General features: G+C 33.8%; 4 protein-coding genes across 4 annotated transcripts; 2 read left to right on the top strand and 2 right to left on the bottom strand.

Annotated features, from left to right (window-relative positions):
- The first annotated feature begins 4,707 nt into the window (after positions 1-4,707).
- On the top strand, positions 4,708-6,616 carry LOC110417020 (peptidase). The gene is made up of 2 exons (XM_021429181.2): positions 4,708-5,196; positions 6,160-6,616. Exons 1-2 carry the CDS (start codon positions 4,949-4,951, stop codon positions 6,245-6,247), a joined length of 336 nt encoding a protein of 111 aa, XP_021284856.1. The 5' UTR covers positions 4,708-4,948; the 3' UTR covers positions 6,248-6,616.
- Positions 6,617-8,910: 2,294 nt separating this feature from the next.
- LOC110417040 (multifunctional methyltransferase subunit TRM112 homolog A-like) lies at positions 8,911-9,660 on the top strand. Its single transcript, XM_021429220.1, has one exon. The coding sequence runs from the start codon at positions 8,977-8,979 to the stop codon at positions 9,349-9,351; it is 375 nt and encodes a 124-aa protein (XP_021284895.1). The 5' UTR covers positions 8,911-8,976; the 3' UTR covers positions 9,352-9,660.
- A 311-nt stretch (positions 9,661-9,971) lies between these two features.
- LOC110417289 (uncharacterized) lies at positions 9,972-16,714 on the bottom strand. Its single transcript, XM_021429550.2, has 8 exons — positions 16,269-16,714; positions 16,056-16,196; positions 15,736-15,963; positions 14,758-14,965; positions 13,539-13,675; positions 12,157-12,237; positions 10,686-10,752; positions 9,972-10,595 (listed from the first exon to the last, which is right to left on the bottom strand). The coding sequence occupies exons 1-8, from the start codon at positions 16,586-16,588 to the stop codon at positions 10,296-10,298; spliced, it is 1,482 nt and encodes a 493-aa protein (XP_021285225.1). The 5' UTR covers positions 16,589-16,714; the 3' UTR covers positions 9,972-10,295.
- Positions 16,715-18,962: 2,248 nt separating this feature from the next.
- LOC110416680 (putative mitochondrial adenine nucleotide transporter BTL3) lies at positions 18,963-22,340 on the bottom strand. Its single transcript, XM_021428722.1, has 4 exons — positions 21,669-22,340; positions 21,256-21,559; positions 19,802-20,269; positions 18,963-19,263 (listed from the first exon to the last, which is right to left on the bottom strand). The coding sequence occupies exons 1-4, from the start codon at positions 22,088-22,090 to the stop codon at positions 19,195-19,197; spliced, it is 1,263 nt and encodes a 420-aa protein (XP_021284397.1). The 5' UTR covers positions 22,091-22,340; the 3' UTR covers positions 18,963-19,194.
- Between the last annotated feature and the right edge of the window lie 380 nt (positions 22,341-22,720).

The following is a 22,720-nucleotide window of genomic DNA, read 5'->3' as shown; positions in this document are numbered from 1 at the left end:
AGTTAGTGTCAATGTCAATTGCCAACAGCTACAAGAGTGATAGAGACCATTTGTGGCTATATAAATTTTCCTTTCTACACAAAACCTTACACTGCAAAAGAGGAACTGCACCATTTGCTCGTCTCTCCTTCAAATTAGTTAGTAAAACATTCAGACTTTTTCATACACAGAGAATAGTAATAGAGAATTTGGTCCTTCAACCAAGGTTCCTTGTCGGGTGGACCAGAGTGTGATTTGAATAAACAAAGCTGTGATGTCATATAAAATCAAAGCTTTTAAAATTTTCAGCTTTTTATTTGTATGATCTACGACGTTTTCAAGTGTCAGCTAAACAAACTGATTTGCTTGCTTCAGCAGGTTTCCAACCAATGCATCTAAAACCTGACGTCGTGTCCATCAACATGTTTGGCCTTAATAGCCACGTTCATGATCTCAATATCTGAATGCCGACACATCAGGCTAAAGATCTGCTCCTTTTTATTTGTAAGTAAAAGTTTTCCTCATTATAGTTGAATTCAGTCCCTGAATATATATACAGTTGACAGTTTCTGTTTTCTCTTCCTCTCTCTCTGTAATTTCTTCCAAATTCTTAAAGCCACATTACCCTCCCTGTAATCCACATTAAAATGCTTATAAGGATGGCTTATCGATTAAGCTTGTCTCTAGGAATTGAGAAAGTATATAGGAACAGTTGGAAACCCATTTCAGAAAACTTGTCCTTAAGTCCCTAATGGATAACCTAATCATGACCATGGAATAGATAGAAGAAATAGCAAGAAATCTAGTTGACTTTAAGTTAGCCTGTGGGATCAGCCCTGTTCTCCAGGGTCTCTGTATCCATTTATAATTTAATCATAAACCTAATGACTTTGGTTCTTCCAGAAGCTAACCTAATTCATTGTGTATATGCACAATATAATGTTACTTCTTCTCTGTAAAAGAAAAATGAAAATTAATTTTTAGTATACATTTATGAGGGGTTAGTTAGACTCTGCTCCTACGCCTGAAAATTATAATACTATCAAGTTGTCAGTATTTCCAAGTGATATTTACATACTAAAATATAACTTAGCTAACTTTGAATTTCCTTGCAGCTAAACAAGGGAGAAATCAACTCCGAACGTCTGGTAAGACTTGGAATAAACAACATTAAAACAGGTAACTAAATTGGAGCCCGCAGAATACAATAAAACAATTTATTACACACCTGACCCACGTGAATGTTACTCAACAAGAATACTTCTGACCAGACAGGTGCCACCTCCACCATTGTATACAATCCAAAATCCTAACAACATTCTAGGAAGAAGTTTGAGGAGAAGTATACAGATTTCAGTATATCCTAATTTTTGCATTGTGATCAATTATGAAGCGATGATCAGTGCTTTGTCACCACAGTAAGTATTATAGAACATAATAACATTCTGGCTCATATATTTAGTTCTTGTTCTCCATAGAATGAGGGCAAAACGAATTTGGTAATCAAGATTTCTAAGATTTTCACTGGAGATGTATATAATAAGTTGCAGTCTCCTTCATTCATATGAGACAAGCCGATACTGTCAACTTTTGCCCAACTAGTGCAAACCAAACTATAAGGAATTTTAAATATGTTATGAAAATGTCATGGAAATTGTATATCATGTGAAGCCAGTTGGTTTATTTTATGCTTAACTATAATTAAAAACGTTCTAAGTAGTTGATGCTAGTAGCTTGGAGCTTCAGCCATGCGCTTTCTGTCTCTTACATCTTGACTCCTGCTGGTATTGACTTCAGAAACAGAGCTCAGGCTAGGAAGGGAGAGTGAAAGAGATTTATTTATTTATTTTTTGTGATGGAAGAGTGAAATAGATAGTTAATAGAACCAATTAATATCGAACAATTCACTCAACATCACTCATTTATGGAACAATCTGACTGGTTACCAGTCCAATCTGAAGTTCAACAAATTTGAAGTTAAACTGATTGTGGGATGTATGTTGCAGTGTTTATAGTACAAGTGATTCATAGTGAAGTATAATAGTATTCTAATGCTAATCCTTGGTCGAATTCATCCTTCATCGTTTTGTGAAGAAGCCGGCTGCAATCGCCTTACAAGATCCTCAATGATCTAACCTAAGAGTGATGTTCCGGCTCTTTGAGTCATGGAATGATTGAACAAATTAACATGTCTGCTTTTTCTATCACCAGCTCCAAAAGTGAATTCACCTAAGAGGTGTAGTAGTATAAAGTGGATAAACATAGTGGAGTCCCCTCAACATGACCACATGATGATGCAGTAATATTTTTGTTAAACATGCATATCTACATATTCCTATTAAATTTGTGGCACAAGAAAAAATAGTGCATATATACATGATTCAATATTCCTATAAAAATAGAACACTTTAATGAAATTTCTTCATGATTCAATAATCAATTGAACAATAAGACATGAAATCCATTGAAAAATTGCTTCTCAAAGTCAACTGGGTAAAGGCGAAAAAAAGTCAACTTTCTAGCTCAAGTTGAAGTCAATAACTAGCTAGAACGGGTTGTAATTTACTTGGATGATGAGATTAAATTATTTTACATTACCAAACACTTGAAAATAGAAATATATATATATTCCAAAGTATCTCAGTGAATATTTTCTTCTGCAGTGGTTAACCTAATCTTCATTTATCATATAAGCAACTAAGCAATAGCATGTTTATATTGGCTTAATCATGATAATTTTTCAAGGGCAACAATGTATCGATTTCGATGTACCATTTGTAATCAATAGTCATGAACCTGAGTGTTTCTTTCCAAAATCCAAGTTCCTCTCAATTAAATCTGCAACATCAAGCAACAAAGAAAAGAAACTGCAGAGAACAAACAAAATTGCCTGGTCATCTCTTCCCACTTAGGTATTTTATTGAGGCATCTAACAAAATAGCCACCACATGTCAGCTCGTATATGTCAATTTTCTATCAATTTTGAAGGATTAAACTAAATCATAGCATACTTAGCAATAAAAGATGTGGCGAAGTATCAAAATTTATTTTCCTTTTTTTTTTTTTGGTTTTTGGTTATTGAAACTAATGATTCAACCTTGGAAGAGATCACTTGCATAATCTTAATAAAAAGAAATGGCATTAGATATAATCCTGGAGAATCTATGAACCAAATCTTCCCTTCTTTATAAAATCAATGCCCCAAGTCCCATTCTGATAAATTATCAACTAGTTTCTCGGAAACGTGCTGCAAATATTTCAATTTTGATAATCCCATTTTATTTCTTAAGGAGTATTAACAAGCTCCTCTCACCTATGTTTTTCTTTATCTATTTATATATTCTTTTTTCTTTCGTGTTGATTAGGCTGAAACAGAGGTAACGGGTGATTCTTGCAGGTTGGCCAGGTTTCAGTAAGTGGGCTAAAGCCCAACTTCTCCGTCTGCAAAAAATCCTAGTGGACATAGTGAGGCCTGTGATCCGCCTCAATGACACTTTGGATTTGCCATCTTATTTCTTTCTTTTCATAAATTCTCTTTTGAAGGGAGCCTAGTCCAGTCCAGCTCAGCCTTTTTTTGAACAGCGTCAATCCAGAACCCAAATGGCTAGCCGGGTTGAACCATTGACCCGTAGGAGGGTCTGGGTGGAACGACAACATTTATATGTTGCAGCCAGTGTCTTACAAGAAGCCGGCATTTTGGGTTTTGACAATGGAAAACATGGGTCAGAAGTCGGTTCTTTTAATATTAAGTTTGATTCACGAAATAGATAAAAATAAAATATAATAATTATTATATAATTTAATATGATAACTAAAATAAGGTAAGAATAATTATTATAATTTATTACAGTATTTAATTGATAATAATAATTTTAAAATAAAAAATAAAAAGATAAAAATATTTTTTATTATATATATGATTATTTATTTTATTTTTAAAAATATTCATATTTCATTTATAATTTAATCATTAACATTATAAAATATTAATATTTTATTTATAATTTAAATGTTATTATAATTATTTATTTAAAATATTAAAAATTGATCATTTAAATATTAATATTTTATTTATAATTTAATCATTAATATTAAAAATAATAATATTTAATTTATAATTTAAATGTTATTATGAGTATTTATCTTTTATTTTTATTTTTTAAATATTAATAATTTATATTTTATTTATAATATTAATCACTTATCTTTTAAATATTAATAGTTGATTATTTAGGTATTAATATTTTATTTATAATTTAATCATTAATATTATAAAATACTATTGTTTTATTTAAAATTTAAATGTTATTATGATTATTTTTTATTGTATTTTTTAAATATTAATAATTTTTTAATGCAAAATATTTTATAATATATAATTAATAACGTAACCTTTTTATTATAATAAGATTTATTTTTTCTCTATTTGTATTTTTTATTTTTTAATTTAAATTTCACTTAATATTTTAAAATATTAATATTTTATTTATAATTTAAATGAATTATAATTAAAATATGAGAATATTAAAAATATTTTAATTTTAAATTAAAAATATTAATTTTATAAGTTTAAATTTGTAAGTTTTGAAAATAAATAAGGATATTTTAGTTCAAAATGTTTGTATTTTATTTTTATGGGTATGATCTTTCTCGCCAACACACGTGCCACGTTAGAGTTGGAGAAATTTTCAGAAACACTCCATCAAAAGAGCCAAATTAAATGATCAACAAACATTTAAAGAAGCAAAGGAACCGTTGAGACGATAGGGCATTAAAAGCAGTTTAGTTTCCTGGCGACTGGACATTAATTTCCGTAAAACACCCAAATAGAACTCTTTCTTCCTCATTTTTAATTCAGTGCCGCCCATTCACATCTCCATACTCTTTCTGCTTCCTCCTCTTCAGCATCTTTAGGCTTTAAGCTGTAAGGTACAGGTAGCTGTCATCTGTTGTTTTCTTCCGATTTAAAATGGCGAACGATGTGGCTTTAAGGTCAGCGATAGTGTGGCTGGCGGTGATCATAGTCTTAGTTGGGGTACGCACGTTGTCTTTGAAGAAAATGATGATAACTTATGCGTTTGGGATGGTTGGGATTGCTGGGATACTTTTGCCTGACTGGGATTTCTTCGATCGTGATTTTTCTCGGTGGTGTTATCCGATTACTGCTGAAGAAAGAGCTGCTCTTCATGCTCGAAGAAGATCTGGGTTAATAAAAAGGTCAATAATCAATATCTCGTTTCTTTTCTTCTTGTTATTCCCTCATAGATACGAGTTTAGTGTTTTCAATTTTCTTCTTCCTCCCCTGTTTTGCATATATAGGCTATAAGATGTTTTACTTTTCCTAACGAAAGCACCGCTCTGGTTTCGGAAAGAATAGAAAAACCAGGTGGATGATGAAACGTTGTTGTACTGTAGGTTCTGTTTAGGTTTAGTTTCACATGGCAATTGAGTTAATAAAGCGGTAGTTTAATTAGGGTACTATTATTAGCACTTAAAATCACTATGATGAATTTCTTTTTTCTTCCTATGATCATTAATTTACCATGACACCCCAAATCAGAAGCCGAGGGAGGGGGTTAGTAGGGGCTCCCACCCCCAAAGTTTCAGGAATATATAATTCCCTTTGTTTTGTTTCAAAATTTTATAATTTTACCCCTATGTTTTAAAACAAATTTAGAATTTTACCATCAAAATATTAAACTTCTTATTTTTGCCTTTTCAAACATGAAATCCTGATTTCCCAAATAAACCCTTATTCCATTTCCATTTAGCTCAAGTACTGTTAATTGGGGTTGGTTGGAGGATTATAAACTCCTTAATCGAATCGGTTGGCGTAAGGTTGTAATCACTTCAAGGCTGGGCGGTAGACTGACCTAATTTTTGCTGGTGTTTGACTGGATTTCATGTATTAATCATCAATCCTACAGTGTGTACTGTACTGGTTTCATAAATGTATGATCTATATTCAAAGCACGTCTCAGGCTTGTTCATGGGGTTTTGGCATATTGTGCAAAGCTGAACTGGTTTCGTTCAGTACCCTCACCTGTCTCTGGAGTCTGGACCTCCCAAATAACGACATCTTGGTCCGACTTTGGAGCAAATAATGGAGTTGGAATTTACCATTTATCAGTGCTTTAGGAGAGGGTAGGTTTTTCATAAAGTTGGTTTTCTGTGCTGCAGGTGTAGGATCTACCCCATGAGAGTGATCATTTACACCACAATTTACAGCTTTGGTCTGTACAAGTGGTGGACTTTCATATCAAGTTAATTATCAAGGAACTCTGCCAGATGACCCTATTTTTCCAACTGAGTTTTGGGGTGATCAGTGTTTGATCAAAATTCTTTTGGATTGTTGAATCTGCGCCTTTAGGAGTTGTTTCTAGGGGTTCATAATATATGTACAATTTGCGATAATATATGTACAATTTGCGACTGCTGAAGATATATATGGCTCAATTATTCTCGCCATCATAGAAACTATTTTTCCATTTTTTGGTGAAGGAAATGTGCCATTCATGTAGTGACCAAGTATTTTTCGATTCTTTATAGTCATTTGGGATTTCTTTTATTGAAAGCAATTTTTGTAAAGCTACTAGAAACAAATATGATCTCATCGTATTAAATATAAATGTCTGAACGATAATTATAAGTAGTAATTGTTTGGACGGGCAGGATGTCAATGTCAACGGTAGAATTGTCAATATGGGCTGGTTCGGTCCAGCCTGGCCCCAACCCTTGTGGATTGAAAAAATATAAGTTAGGTCTTGTCAGTTCATTTTTTATATAGATCATCAAAATCTCAATTCAGTTCACCCCTTGTTAGTCTATGGGTTGAGTTGACTCAGTTTATTTTTATTTTTTAAAAAAAAATTAATTTTTATAATTCTACCTGATAAATTTTTTATTACTAAAATTATTCTATGATTTAATTCATAAATTAAATAATAAAACATGTTACAAATAAACAAATTATACCAAATATAAATAAATAAATAAATTACATAATAAAGTTTAAATCTTTAACACAAACTACTATCTCATAAACATAAGTATATAACCAAATAATAAAAATTTCAAAGGCTCATTTATATCCTCTTCAATCTTCATTCTCAAGTAAAATATTTAAATCTTATTTAGACAGCAATGATGTCTCAAGGTTTGAATTATTATCAATTTATCATCTAATATTCATTACCATAAAAGAAAAAGAGATAATAAGTTTTAATCTAAATTAAAATTTTTAATTTGACAAGTGAAGATTAAAGACATTGAAATATATAAAATAAATAATATTATTAATAAAAAATATTATTAGTAACTAAATTACTAATTTTACATAATTAAATATATAAAATTATTAAATTAATTAAAATTATTTTTTTCTGACCCATAGGGCTGACCCTGCCCCAACCCACATCAGCCCACTGATATGGTGGGCTGGCCCATTTAGGCCCGGTTCAAATATGGGTCAAAATTTTTCAATCCAACACATCCCATATTTAATAGAAAATGAACCAATCCAATGAGTTAGGCCCATTTTGACAGGTTAGTCAACGGCAGAAACTAGTTAGACTTGTATGCAACACAACCTTATATTTAAAATATTATCAATAATTATATGATCATCACACTACTTTCACTATTCACAATTATATCTTTTTTTAAAGCGTGCTTGTTTGGGAAATGGCACAACCATTCCCTTAATTTTTAAAATCTTTTTAACCAATTGTTTGCTTCATGAGAATTGTGATTTATCGGAATAATTATTCTTAAAGAAATTTGAATAATTATTTAAAAAAATTTGATAACAATTATTTCAAAAATAGAGAATAAATAAAAATTTTGTTAGATAAAATTACCTTTAAATAAATTTAAAAATTACATCATAATATAAATTTTCTTCAATTTTCATATTTTCTCTCTTTATCCATCTTCTAACTCTTTTCTTCTCTCTAAAGAGGGTGACAGTGGCACCATGCCGATTACGAGAAACATTGATTGGTGTTCTCTCACCATATTCGACTCTAGAAAGTGTTAATCTAGTGCTCCCTAATTAGATTCAATCGAGAAAAGCATCAATTTGGTGTTTTAGCTGTTAGATCCAGCCACAGGGAGTGTTAGATCGATGCTCCATTATACCAGCCAAATCTTTGGTTGCAAGAAAAAAAAATGAAAATACTATTATGAAAAAAAAAGCTAAAAATTAATACTTTATTTTATAAAATTAAATTAAAATTTTAATTATAAAAAATTAAATTTTTTATAATAAAGTATTAATATTTTAAAATTAAAAATAAAAATTTTAAAATAAAATAATTAAATATAATAAGAATATGATTTTTTTTGTCATTTATCACTTATTACTTGATTATTCCTAAAACCATTCTTATCAATTAAATATTAAAATAAGTTATTATAACAACTTATATCCTATTTCATTTTTATAAATCATAAATTAAATTACATAATAATTATTTTTTTTATTACGTTCTTGCGAAATGGTTATTCCTTTCTCTTTATATAATTCTACGAAAGTTGAGTTGGTATTGACTATAACATCACCTTCGACTTAGGCCGAGCTTATTCTCAAAGAATAGTTATTTCATTCTTACTCTATTTTATTTTGAGAATCAAACATATTTTTAATATTTTTATATTTTTATTAATATTAAAAAATTAGTCAACAAAAAAAAATTGGTGTACTATGGGCTAGGCTTAGTTTCTAAAGTTGGGCTGGTATTGACTATAAGACCACCTTCGACCTAGGCCGGATTTAAGATCTAGGGCTTGTGTTAACAGCACCGAACGTCTTAAACTACCATATTGAACCCAAAATTTTAACAGTTAGACGAGGACATATTCGTCCTTCCACGAAACCCCTACAAACAAGCCAAGCATCAACCAGCCTGCTACTCTATTTAACACAGAAGCCACTCTATTGGGCACAGAAGCCGAAAGACAGAAGCGAAAGAGAAAGACAGAAAATAAAGGAACGAGATGAGGTTGCTAACTCACAACATGTTGTCGTCAAACATCAAGGGGGTAACTAACGGCTTCCCTCTTAGGATCGAAGTGGAGAAAGTGGTGGAGAAGCAAGTCGAGATCAACCACGATTTCCTCATGAACATATTTCCGAAGATCGATTGGAAAGCGTTTTTCGACGCTTCGAGAGTCATGGGCTACGTCGAGCTTCCCGAGGAGGCACCTGAGCCGTCGGTGTTAGAATCGGACCTGGAGTTCTTGAGAAAGTTCCATCATGCACTCTTGGAGCTTCATCTTGAGGAAGGTGCCCTTGTTTGCCCCGAGACGGGCAGAAAGTTTCCGGTTAACAAGGGAATTCCTAACATGCTTCTACATGAGGATGAGGTTTGAGAAATGGTTCCCGATACGGCTGCCTACTGCCCATGTGGGGGTTTTCCTTAGGGTTTTTATTTTTCTTTTCTTTTCTTTGTTTCTCTGTTTAGTCTTTCTTTGGGGATAATGTGTTGTTTGTTTAACTATAGGATTGAAGATTGATTCGAAAAAATGAGCGTTCTATCCATGATTGATGACTACTAGCAATGAGGTTAGAAGCTGTTAAAAAAATTTGTTATCGCTCCCATGTCTTTTTCAGATGAATTTGTAGAGGTTGGAAATTGTTGGAAAATGAAAATTGAACGCCAGACAGAAATTATTTACTAAGTTTATTCTAAACTTTAAAGCATAACTTCTGCCTTTTGAGAGTAATATTAATTACTTTGATCTCACATTTTTACGTTTATTATCCTATCTTTTCCAAGGAGAAGCAAACATTTTATTTATCCTTTCCTAAATGCAGAAGTAATAGGCAAAGCAGGAAATTAAATAGAAAATTCCACTTCCTAATGACATTAGAATGACGGGCGCTGGCTGGAAAGAAGCTTGTGAAGAACTAGTATCGGGAATCATTAATGATAGATGTACGCCCGTTGTTTTGGACGTAAGCATGTAAACTTCAGAACCTGAGCCTTCGATGAAATTGAAATTAAATAGCGATTACCTTGACATCTCAAACTTGAAACCCATGAAAGCTTTCGCTGATAAACGAATCATGAATATGACGGAACCTACTCAGATAAAATCTTGTTTTCACCTTTTTTACTGTCAAAAATTACTCAACAGGGTATCAACACTAGAATAGATAACTCAGCAGGATATAATTTACTACCTGCGTTGCTATTTGCTACAAGCACCTCGGTGCTCCCAGCCCTGTTGGTGCAAACAAATACAATTCATCATTCATGAGAAGAGGATGCTCAGCTCTAAAGTCGTCTCAACCCCAAATCGCTGCAATCTGCTCAACTGTTTTTGCAGCGAGGGGTTTCACACGGGGGAGGAGGCACACCAAAGACCCAATCAAGCACATTTAGGTACTTTGAGCGGAACACGTCCCTCTCCTGTGCATAACAATGCATTATGATAGCGGTTGACAAGCTAAAAATGACCACATCAGCTCTCTTCAGATTCTTTGACCGTGGCAAATACCCAACATCAGCCATGCATGTAAAGAAACTCTCTATGGCTCGTGCAAGGCAGTAGAGTGATATCTCAATCCGCCTACTTTTCTTCTCAATAGCCAAGGCCAGACCCGTTGGAAACTGTCCAATAACACATCCTACATTAGAAAGAAAAATGAAAAAAAAACCTTGGCCTACAACTCACATGATAAATTGGTAAGAGTCCTTTACCGTTCCCATTGCTACCATTGGTATGGTACATTTTCTGAAAATCCTAAACAGCATGCAAGTCCACATCCTGTTGAAAAATTAGTGGTGGTTAGCTCAATGACAAAGGTCAATATTAGCAATATGTACAAGTTGGATTTGTGATTAACTTTATGCAAAGTGGAAAGCATCATAAGAAAAAAAAGAAAAGCAAATTATGCAATAACTCATCTTACCCCTTATGAAGAACCCCATACAGTTATTTAATGTGTATACATATGTTGACTCTCCTGCTTGATATAGCTCATGGTTTGGTAAAATACAGTATGGGAGAGATAAATAAAGCATCTCACTATATGCATATACACATCTTACCATTCTTGTTTTGTTTAATGACATTGTAACCTTTCTCAGCTAGGTGTCTCATCCAATATATATCAGTCCCTCATTTTCTATTGAACTATAAAACATCTTCCTAAACCAATAACCATGCCAATTTAGTTTCACATTAAATATATTAGGCAAACCTATTATCCTATTCAAAGCCTACTTTAGCACATAAAGTCAGTAATTCTTAATGCCTTTCAACCATGTTCATGGCACCACAAACTTTCACAACTTGACATTTGACATCACCAGATACTGCACGCAAGTGGCAAAGCCAGTACAAATTTTCATAGTTATGCTTATTTCCTTCCAACTACCAAAATTAGCTTATAGAAGAACATTCCTCAATGTTTTGAATTTTGAGAACCACATTTTAATTATATTAGGAATTGATGTTCATAAAACTATACCAAATTGCTAAAATTATGACCACACACAGTGATGCAGAAGTTGCAATTTGGAGTATCCCCAGATTCCAAAGTTAGTTCAATATCGTCATAAACTGACAATTTCATGAAGATTTTGACCCTCTGTTTTTCTTATAAGTCTTTCACAGGAAATCATGATACACTTTGACTATCCTGGTCACAACCAACAATTCTCATGTCCTGACAATCAAAGTAGGCTTTGGAACAAAAAGAAAAAGGCATTCAAAGTGGACTGCCACAATAGAAGCATAGAACCACTAATGAAGCTACGAACTCTTTACAAGCATAGAACCAACAATTCTCATGGCATGTGAATATATGAAAATATGATTGCTCATCAAATAAAAGATTGTTGACCAGTATGAGATATTGATCTTCTTAAGTATAACAAAAGTAACAAAAAAGGGAAAAAGAAGGAAAGGTCGGATGAAATGACATATCACACCCTTAAGCATAGACTATAGGATATAGATCCTCTGCAATTTTGACCAACAATAACTAATGTTTTAATTACTTTAACCACAACAGCAAATCTCAATGACAATTACTTATCAAGAAAGGAAAACTGAAAAAGGGGGAGCTATAAATTAAAGTTGAAATGCATTAGGAATTACTAATCTTGGAGAACAAACAGACAATGTTATGAATACAATGAAACAGTAGAATAATAGAACACTAACCAAGCAGATGTGCAATAGACAGATAAAAATAAGCTTGATCTGGCAGTACCAACAAGACCCTTCCCTAATATTGTGTAAGGCCTGCATTAAGGTCAAAAAGAACTATGTCAGACAATAATGATTACAGGGAGCATCTGGCAAGTGAAGAGAACCAACACTGATCTCAATTATTGCTGGAAAAGAGAGGAGGAAAGGGGGGGATGGTGGGGCGCACAGAAATAAACCAAAAGACTAACACATGTTGAGTTGTACTAGAGAAAGAAATGGAACAAGTAACTGGAAGGTGTTCTCTGATGCTCAAATATTATGAGGTACTCAAAGCCAAAGTGGGCGTATAATTCTTTGTTCACCTAAAAATATATGAAGCAAACATTTGGCAAGCATGCCAAAAACCTATAGCATCCATGTACAGCAACAAGCTCAATCACTCATCAACTTGTATAGGGGCATTTACCTACTCTAGTAACCATAAAGGGCCCGAAGTAGGAAAAATAATCTAAAAATCTAGAACATATTAAGTAAACAATTTCTTTTTTAAAATAATAATAACAATAAGTAGCCAAACTCTAAGGTGGCGTTTGATACTTTATAATGCAATGTGATTATTAGTAATGTGATTGCAAATAATGTGATTGCAAGTAATGTGATTGCAGAGAAAATAACATTACAGTGTTTGGTATACAAGCAAAATAATTATTAAAATACAAGGAAGATAACATTGCAATGTTTGATTTATAAGTACTTTGCTAGAAATGTAATGTTAAATTTCAAAATTACCCTTATTTATCAAAAAGCATATTTAACATACTTATATTTTTTATTGTTAATTTTTATATAATATTATCTCTTAAATATATTTTTAATGTCATATATTTTATTTTATTTCTTATTATAATCTTATATATTGTATTTTTATTTTTTTAATATAATTTTTTAAATTATATGTTTTATTTTAATTTCTTTTCCTTATATTATATAAATTTTAATTTCTTATATTTTATTTTATTTTAATTTCTGATTCGTATATTTTATATTTTATTTTAATATTTTTTATTTTAATCATAACGTTACAAAATGTTTTTAACAAGGTAATAAAGTTGAAGGGTAAAAATATCTTTAAGAATATTGCAAAGTGCAATGTAATGTGATTGCATTGATTTTGGACTACAATCACATTACATCCCTTGGCTATAATATGATTGCATTGTAATCCTACGTTGCAGTGGTTTGTTGTAAAACAAACACTGCAATGTAATTTAATTGAGCACATTGCAAGGAATGTGCTCCCACTTCCCTCATACCAAACGCTACTTAGGTGAAAAAATTCACTAAATTTCAATTAACCAGTCTTCAAAAAAGAGAAAATAGTCTAATTGCATTACCTTTTTAAGAGGCCTTGACGATGAACTATCAATGCAGGAATCAAATAAACCGGAAGATATACAGGTAATGCCCTTTTATATGCTTCAATAAGAAAGGAAACAACATGTTCGCCACATGATTTATTCCCATGTATCATCTGCAAATAGCTTGAGGATTTAAGAACAATTCTCAAAAGTAACAATATACTTTTGTCAGTAAACTTTAAGCAATAGTGGCTTGAGTGCTTGAATCAAAGTCTATGCTGAATTTTCTATAAACATCTGAGTACTTTAAACCGATAAAAAATAAATGATTCATGCAAGAGAATCTATTGTATTTCAGAAATCATGCATGTTGCTAAATGTTAGCACTCTAAGTTCTTATTGCAAAGGAGAACAATAAAACCTAACACAGTAGTTAAACTACTGCAATTTCAACTATTTACAACCAAATAACTAATATTGTTGGAAGAAAATGTTGAATTGTGGATTGCAAATGAGATCTTATCGCAAGGCTTACAGAGACTGCAAAGAATGACCAAGTGCATTCAAAGTTTTGGGTAATGAAATGCTTCAGAGGTTAAGTAGATGGTTTTTAAGCTGTCAAAAACACCTTCACTATGCACTTTCATGTATGAATCAGCACATAATTCCAAAATGATGAAGAAAAGCACTAAATTAGTTCTAAAATTCTGACAGTTGGAATGCAGTATCAGGCTGATAACCAGAGCAACTGAAATGAACTTCACACTCTCTCCTACTCTTTTCAGATTTTCTTTTTGTAATTTCTCATAAAGCAGCATGACAGAGAGTTTTTAGCCCATAAGAATGAGCTTTATGAGTTTTGAAAAGAATGAGAAAAATGAAAAGCTCAATGTCACTTCAGATTAATTTTCCTAACCAAGCCCTTCTTACTGAGCTTTCTCAAATTCTTGCAAACAATTCTATTCAACAAGCATCTAAGTTTATCTTCAAGATGACATTCATTGCCATAAAAATGCTACCCTGTATGAAAAGAAGCGCCCATCTTAATGATCTTACTCAAGAGATAATCCTAAATAAAGCACAATGTTGAAGTCTCATATACTGGACACCGAGTAGGGGGAAAATGCCATGCTGGTAGTTCTTTGTTCCAAAGGAAGAAAGAAAGACAAGTATAGAAGGACTGCATACTATGAATAAGGTATATAGATTAATACTACCCGGTAAAATAACACTAAGGGGGTAACAAGGATCATACCGAACAGGGGATTTTCATGTTTGGATCTAATTTTACATCTACTCCTGTTGCCTTGTAAAGTTTCTCTATTGCTTCCAAATCAGTGAATGGAAGGCCACTTGCAATCTCTTTTACACCTTGTAGGATGACAATATCCTTTCCGCCATGTTTATTGAGAAAGGACCTATATGATGGGGGCAAGCTATCTTGCTTCAATATGTATGAAGACCTGAAATAAAAATGTTTCCACTTAAAAGTTAGGTCCAAAAAAATAAATAAAAGTGCATTAATCGACTCCTTAGAAAAAAATTAGTGAAATGTTCCCCAGGCTGTGTTTTTGGATGCCATTATGTGTAAAATTTGTAAAGCTACACAATGTCGTCCAGCCCTTCTCAAATATTGCCCTAAACTGTATAATGACCACTTACTTCTAGTTCAAGCAAATATTTTCCTAACTTTCTTTTCACATATGATATGACGTAGTTAGGCTTTGACCACTAGTTAGATTTAAGAATCAAAGATCCTGCTATCAAGCCTAAGATTTAATAAACTTTTAAGTATACAGATGAGCAGGCAGCAGCCAAACATTTGAATTTTGATTGCCAGCTTTAACAGGTTGAATTATAGTTAAAAAAGAAAAAAAAAAAAAAAAGGAAAAGAACAATAGAGTCCCTTGATATGCTGATTAGACTTTCACTCATTTCATATATAGCCTGATATATTTCAAAATGCATCCAAAATGTTATCGTATCACACTTTTTTTTTCTTAAATCTTCCTGAAGGGAAATTGTTCGAGATTGATAACTTAACTTGATAGACTGGGCCCTTAATCGAGAAGGCTCAGTCACCTAGTCTAGGTGGTAACTTCCAAAAAAGTTACATGCTTCAAGTGCAACTGAAAATTACCATAATTCAATGAGAACCATTGCACTAAAACTTAACAGTATAAAACAACAAAACGAATCCAATAACCAAGAGAATTTAAAAGAAGAAACATACAAGATTTGCGAAGACGAGAGACACATAAGGAAAATGTCACCATGCTTCCAAGTGAGAGGTTTACAAAGCTTCCCAAACCGTTTACTCTTTATCCCACAGCGTGATGCCAATACAGCAGCTCTCATGAGTATGTATATGGCCAAACTCGTATGCTGCGTGTTAGGCCCGGTAAGAAGCATGGAAGGCCCTGCAACCAGTCCGGCTACTAATGCCCTCCATTTCGCAGTCCTGATTCAACAATTTAACACTCCATAAAAACATAAGTTCATTAAAACTTCCATTTCAACTAAAGATTTGAAAATTAGGATTAAGAGCATTGCCTGTTATGTCCTCCAAGAGCACCAATAATCTCATCTACTGAAACAAATGTACCAGCGAAAGTTCCAAGAAAAAGACCGTATCTAAGTGTCTCCTTAATCGCCATAGAAATTGCTTCCTTGTCAGTAAACGCCTCAGCTTTCCTAAATCAAGAAATTATTAATTTATTATTCTCACAGCAAATTATAAAAAAAAAAAATCAAATTTTAGTATACCTTGATTTTTTGCGCCGCAGGCGAGCAAGAATCGAGAAAAGTGCTAAGCCACCTTTAATGCCCGCTCCAATTGAGAAGCCTTTAGCTGAAGCGACAACAATTCTCCGTAACTTCTCCGAGTCCGTTAACAGTATCGAATCGAAACCAAGCGTAGAGGAAGAACATAACGAAGGTTTGGATCTAGCGCAATGCGTGCAAGTCTCGTCGTGAGATCTGGGGATACAATAATCCTCGGGGCCATAGTGCAAACCACCATTTTCGCCGGAGACACAGGAGCATCTGCAACCACCGTTGATGGCTCCGTCTCCGGACGGCGACATGGTGGTGAACTAGGGTTTTTGCGGCGCGGAGATCACTAAGTTTTTCTGAAGAAGAATCAGGAGGTGATTGATTGATTGATTTAGGAGCCGGTGTTGTTGGTGGGAAATTAGGAAACGAATTTTCAAAGTGAGACGGAATTTAACTTTCCTGCTTTTTGCGTTTATCAAAGTACCCTCGATTGACCGACACGTGTCTGATATAAGTTTTGGCGGTTTGGCTCCATGCTTTGAAGTCCAAAACCTTTAATTGTCAAAAATGGCCGAATTGATTATAGCAAATTCTTTAATGAACACGGTAGGTTAGTTCATCCTTTTTTGAGTTTTAAGTATTAGAATTTTATATCTTATTTGATTAGAATTTTAGTTTATGTACAACATTAAGTAATTGTATAGCTTTAAACTTATTATTTCATATAGAGTCCTAATTATATTTTATTTTATACTTTTATATTATAAAAGTATATCTTTAGGCTTTAGAATTACAAATAGTACTTTGAGAGCTTTAGAGATGTAACACTTTGTAACTCTGTCTTTTGCTTTAGGTGGAGGTAGAGTGGTTTGGGTGAGTGTTATTGAGAGGTTATCGAGAAAGAGTGTGCAAGGAATCTTGAGTTGGTTTGAGAAGTCATAGAGGTCAATTTATTGTATTTTAATTTTTTAATAATATAAGAATAGTTTCACTCCGTGGACGTAGGTAATAGGCCGAACCATGTAAATTCTTATATTTTTCTATTTACTTGATTTTTTTAGATTTTATTTTTATTGTTTCTTGGGCAATTTCCACAACACCTTTCGCCCTTCGCCCTTCTCCGTTGACAGAATGCTTTTGCTAACTTATGACACGTCGTTCCTCACAACATTATTGGTTAGGGGCACTTTCTTTGTTTGGTATTTCGTCTGGGGCATTTTGTATCTGGAAGAGTATAATCACCTAAGGCTAAACGTTGCCTGTTATGTTATGCTCTTTTTGCGCTTTGACTGTGAATTTCGAAGGAATGTCAATATTTGAGAACCTTTCATTTTGTACTTTAGGATAGAAAGTTACCAAAAAGGGTAAAAACATTTTTTTTAAAAAAATGGAGCTTTAATTGTTACCATTTCAATATTCGGTGATCTTGATATTGAATGTAATGAAAGGGGAACGGCTAGATGATCACGTGTTCAACTTGCGATTGGCAGACAGAGCGAGCCATGTTCTAACTTAATTTCAAAGCAACTTGCTCGTGGTCCATCAAGGCTCTGAATTCTGCTGTAAGCTAACACTGAGAGTAACAAGAAAATTGAATGCAACGCCCATTATTCAAGCTTATCTCATAGCTGCTAAGCTTCCTGAAATCTCCTAGCTGGAAACGAAGCTTCTTGATAATGAATATGTTGAGAGATCTCAAACATGCAGGATTCAAGTTTCATGATGAGATTTGTCAAAAATTGCTGTAATACTGGTAAATAATTCGTTTCAATGCAATCTGCTAGTTAATTTCCTATGAACCCTCCAGCTAATGGAATTCAGATTTTCAGATATTTGGCACTGAAAAGTCCACTGGCGTTAAGAGTGAATTACCACAAGAGGGGGTAAAGAATAAAGTCAAGTGAATCTAATGAAACCATTCACAAACACTATCTTAACGTCCATATTCATCTTACCGCTGAGCTCCGCTGTTCACATACACAACTCCAGTCCAAAAACTAACTGGGGTATGTTTTATGAGCATTGCTGTTCGGCTTTTTTAAGGGATAAGGCCACGCACACTGGTCACCACATGTGATTAGCATTCTTTGGACAAAGATGGATGGGAAAATCATATAAAATATAAAATTGGGAACCTAGGGCTGTTTTATGAACAAATATAAGTCTTCTTCAAAATCCCAAACGTATATTTTGCATTGACTGATAACTGATTGTGCCAAAATACATGCAAAACCAAAGCATTTGGGTATACCTGCTAATTCCATAGGCAGAAGCAAAATTTTGTACAAAGATGGGGAGTGCCAAAATAGGCTACTTTCACTACTTTTACAGTTTCTTTTTCCCATTTTTAAAGTAGAGAAGGTTATTTGGATTTAAAACAAGCACATTTCACTACTTTCACCATCAGCCATCTTTCAGACTTTCAGCCCAAAAATGATGACGCATATTTAGAATCCTTCTTATCAAATGTTTCAAATCATTTCAAAGCATGTGTGTCATTCGAAAATGACATCATCAAAAGCTGTTATTATACTATACATCCACCCCAGGACCCTAGCAAATACTTCAATGCATCACCAAGGGCCTGATCTCAAGCATGTGCTAGCAAACATGATAGAATTGAAAATGAAAACCACTACATTATATCAGTAATAAAATCAAGCTCCTAAACAACGAAGGTCAAAATTCAGGCAGCAATTCAATGGTGGATCTATTATCAAGAAAAGAAGTTAAGATGTCAATAAAATTTCCAGTTCTTTCTTTTCAGGTACAAAATATGTGGAGAACATTGATGGTAACTGTTAAGTTTAAATGATTAATGACTAAATCTTCCTCTGAATCTCTGTGCTGTGCTCATCTTATAGTCACTGTACAACATCCTACCAGTTCTTTTCCTGAGAGTATCCATTGTCCCTCTTCAATTCACTTTGAGAACAATCTTCATAAACTCGTACACGAAATAACTTATTGCAGCAGAAGGAAGGACCTGAAGATGAAAAATATCATATTTAAAGGGGGAATTTTAAAAAAGAAAAAGAAGGCAAGATTACACAATTTCCTTTGAAAATCAAATACATTTTGGGATTATATTACTAAGCAGAATATGATTCCAGAAGAACACTTCAAATTTGTGTCATGAGGAACTCAACCTAGTAAAAATGTCATATTTGATAGCAAGCTCAATAAAAAGACCATGATCAATCCCAAAAGATGATATCAAACATGATATTGCACAGTGGTGAAAAGCATATGAGCCACAAAAAGTGGAGGCAAAACAAGTAAGATATCCCATTTAAACACTTAGCTAATCAATGTTAGAAACTATATATATAATGTGGAAAATAATCAAGATGATATCCTCTAACTTCAGGACAGAACAGAAAGAAAATTGTGAGATGAACTCTCATGTTCTGCTGTCATCTTGATTGTTTAACCCCATGTCTGCATTTGTGAAGAGCGTATAATTAACATAAGTTTTTGCAAAACAATTCCTGGGGATTTTATTAAACGCTTGATCCACTTACTTGTAGCAAGCTCGGAATTAGCCCTGCATAGAGTGCTGGAACTCCTCCTTGCTCAATAATCCTCACACCAGTTGCCAATGCATCCATTCTGCTTGCCTGGACTTGTAATTGCAACTGTCTTCTCACAACTTCAAACGGGTAAGTAGCAACTTCAGCGCAAGCACCAGCAATAGCCCCGTATAGTAAGGTCCTGACTGGTCCCAACTCTAACTGATCCAAAGCATTCAGTTCCTGCCCCAGCTGACTCATGTTCTGAATTCTTTTCCTACCTTCTGGTGAATGCAGATAAGCTGATTTCAACATATCATACACACCATAGAACACTGCAGCTGAAGGTGCCATGCTTACAATAGAGGGCACTAGACCTTTGTAGAGAGAAAAGAATCCTTCAGTTTGGATCATGTGGCGAAAAGCACCAATAACACCACCCAAGGCTTCTCCACCTGGTGCCACTATCTTGGTTCGGATCTGTACAAGACAACAATAAGCAAGTAGTCAATAACTATCCTCATAGAAGAAGAAGGGGGAAAGAAGAATTAATCAATAACTGGTGTGCACCTACTGATATCATGAACGCACTGAAAACACTTGTAAGTTGCACATTAAGTGCTCTTTAATAAATCTACAAAGTTCAGAACAGAATAAAACATAGCAGAAAAAAAATTGCTTTAAGAGTTGATGATTATTGGGACAGAAACAAAAATGCAATTATTCATAGTTGTAAAAAGCAGGTCTTCTCAAAATGTAGCAAATCGTAAATGAGCCTAGCATTTGACAAAAGCATTTACAGATGAAAGGTCGAAACAACAACCCTCAGTAGAGGAGCTTATCATATTTCATTTTACTTCGGATATCATACATTTTAAATATCCCTTTGAGCCATTAAACCCTCAAGCTAGAATCACACCACCTTATTTTATAAAAATCTCAAAAAAAAAAAAAATTTTGATTCCATGTGGCATCATCATAATTTATAATACTAGACTCCCTGAAACCACTATCCTTCACCTTGATTGGTCAAAAGATATTACATTGGATGTCTCAAAATATGCATATTTAGTCATGCTAGTCGTGACATTGCAGTGACAATAAAGGGGAATCCTCTACAAAGCATTTTGCATTAAATAGATACTACTTGGTAAGAGCAGAAAAGCACTAAATACTGGTAAACAAGATTATCACCATGTTTGGTCCACAACCATACTTATAATAAGAGACCAGATGCTAACCTTAATTTACAACATGTAATTGGTTCCTCATAACTTTGACAAACCTTTAATAACACATAGTATTAACAATTAACCATAAGCTAGTTATGATGGTTGCCCCAAAATGTACAATACAGCAGTGCATATACTTAGCATGCCTCCAAGAGTGATGCCCAAATGCAGGCTCAAATTAAAGATAGAATAATGAAAACAGGAAGGAAACTTCATGTTGCAAATTCCACATACAGTGTCAAGCGGTAAGCAGAGTACGGTAGCAGTCATGCCAGCTGCAGCACCAGCAACAAACCTCTCAGAATTTGTGGTTTCCTCATTTCCAGACAATCTAAGCAATTGCTTCCTATAGGTATCGTAAGCACAAAAATTCACAGCTTTAAATGGAGCCGTGCGAAGAATGTTAATTAAGTTCCCTTTCCAAAATCCAAGTAATCCTTGCGTCACAGCAATCTTCTTAACAAGTTCAAATATTTTCCTCTGTTCACCACGAACTATATATTCCAGCTTCAATCTCTCTAGCGGAGCAACAAATGTTCTATATCATTTTAAAACAATAATTAGAGTGAAAACAAAATAATGGATAGGTCTCTAGCCAAATAGGAAAGGCACGTTCCTAAATTACAGTGAAAATTAATTACTGATACCTGGAAACCATGGCTGCGATAGCTCCAGCCCACAAATGCTTGGTAGTGTTGACAGCCCCACGTCGCGTTACCCTAACTTTCTGTTTAACTACCGCTACTTCCCCATTGCTCTTCTTTTGTACTCCGTTCTGTAACAGAAACTCCTTGGTTTCTGAAACAAGCCCATCGTTACTCAGGCTAACGGATAAAAAAAACAAATCCTTAACCGTAACGGCTTCCCGCTTTTGCCTCCGCGCAAAAGAAACCGTTCTTTTGGAACCGGAGGGATCTTTAAAAGGGGAAATGAAGTCAAGGAAGCCAGAGGGAACGCTGGGCTCGATGAATAAACCGCCAGGGACAAGAAAATTTGAATTAGAGGGAAATGGAAGGAGAGGTTGTTGGTCCGGGAGGGAGTTTCTGAAGTGGATATGGAATTTGGGCATTGTTAAAGAAGTGGTGGAAATGGCAGAGCCTGGTGTTAGGGGGGGAATTTCACAATTTCAGGGCAGGAAGACGAGAAGGGTCAATCGAATAGGTAGAGGTGAGGGGTATGAAGGAAATGGTGGCGGGTTCGGCCGGGGCTTTGCTTCCATCGCCGAACCAGCTACGATCCAAGTTCTGCCCCTTGAGTCTTGAGTGAGTCACTCGGGTCGGTTTTGTTCCTATGATCTGTTTTTTGTTATTTTATTTTCCTTTTTGGTTTTCTCTATTCTTGTTATTTTAATTTTTCCATTTTATATGGTAACTAATGGATAAAGGAACTCTATAATTAATTAGACAGCATTTTATTTTATTCAACTAAATTTAGAGAACATTTTATTTTATTCTTTTTAGTTCAGATCGAATGCAACTATCATTTTTAACTAAATTCCTTTTAGAGAGCATCTTATCTTTTTTAAGTTCAGATCCAGTATAATTATGCAAGTAAAAACAAATTTCATTGAATAATAAAATTAGCACGCCTTGCAAAAAATTCATGTCAATTCAATGATCTAAGAATTAAAATAAATTTGATAAAAAAAGCTGACAAGTGATTTTTAGAAACAAAAGAAAACAAACAAAATTACGGCCAA

This window comes from Theobroma umbraticum, unplaced genomic scaffold (genome assembly GCF_002168275.2).
Source record: "Theobroma umbraticum cultivar Fairchild unplaced genomic scaffold, ASM216827v3 scaffold_51.0, whole genome shotgun sequence".
Lineage (NCBI taxonomy): Eukaryota > Viridiplantae > Streptophyta > Magnoliopsida > Malvales > Malvaceae > Theobroma > Theobroma umbraticum.
This window is presented reverse-complemented; position numbering and strand designations above follow the sequence as displayed.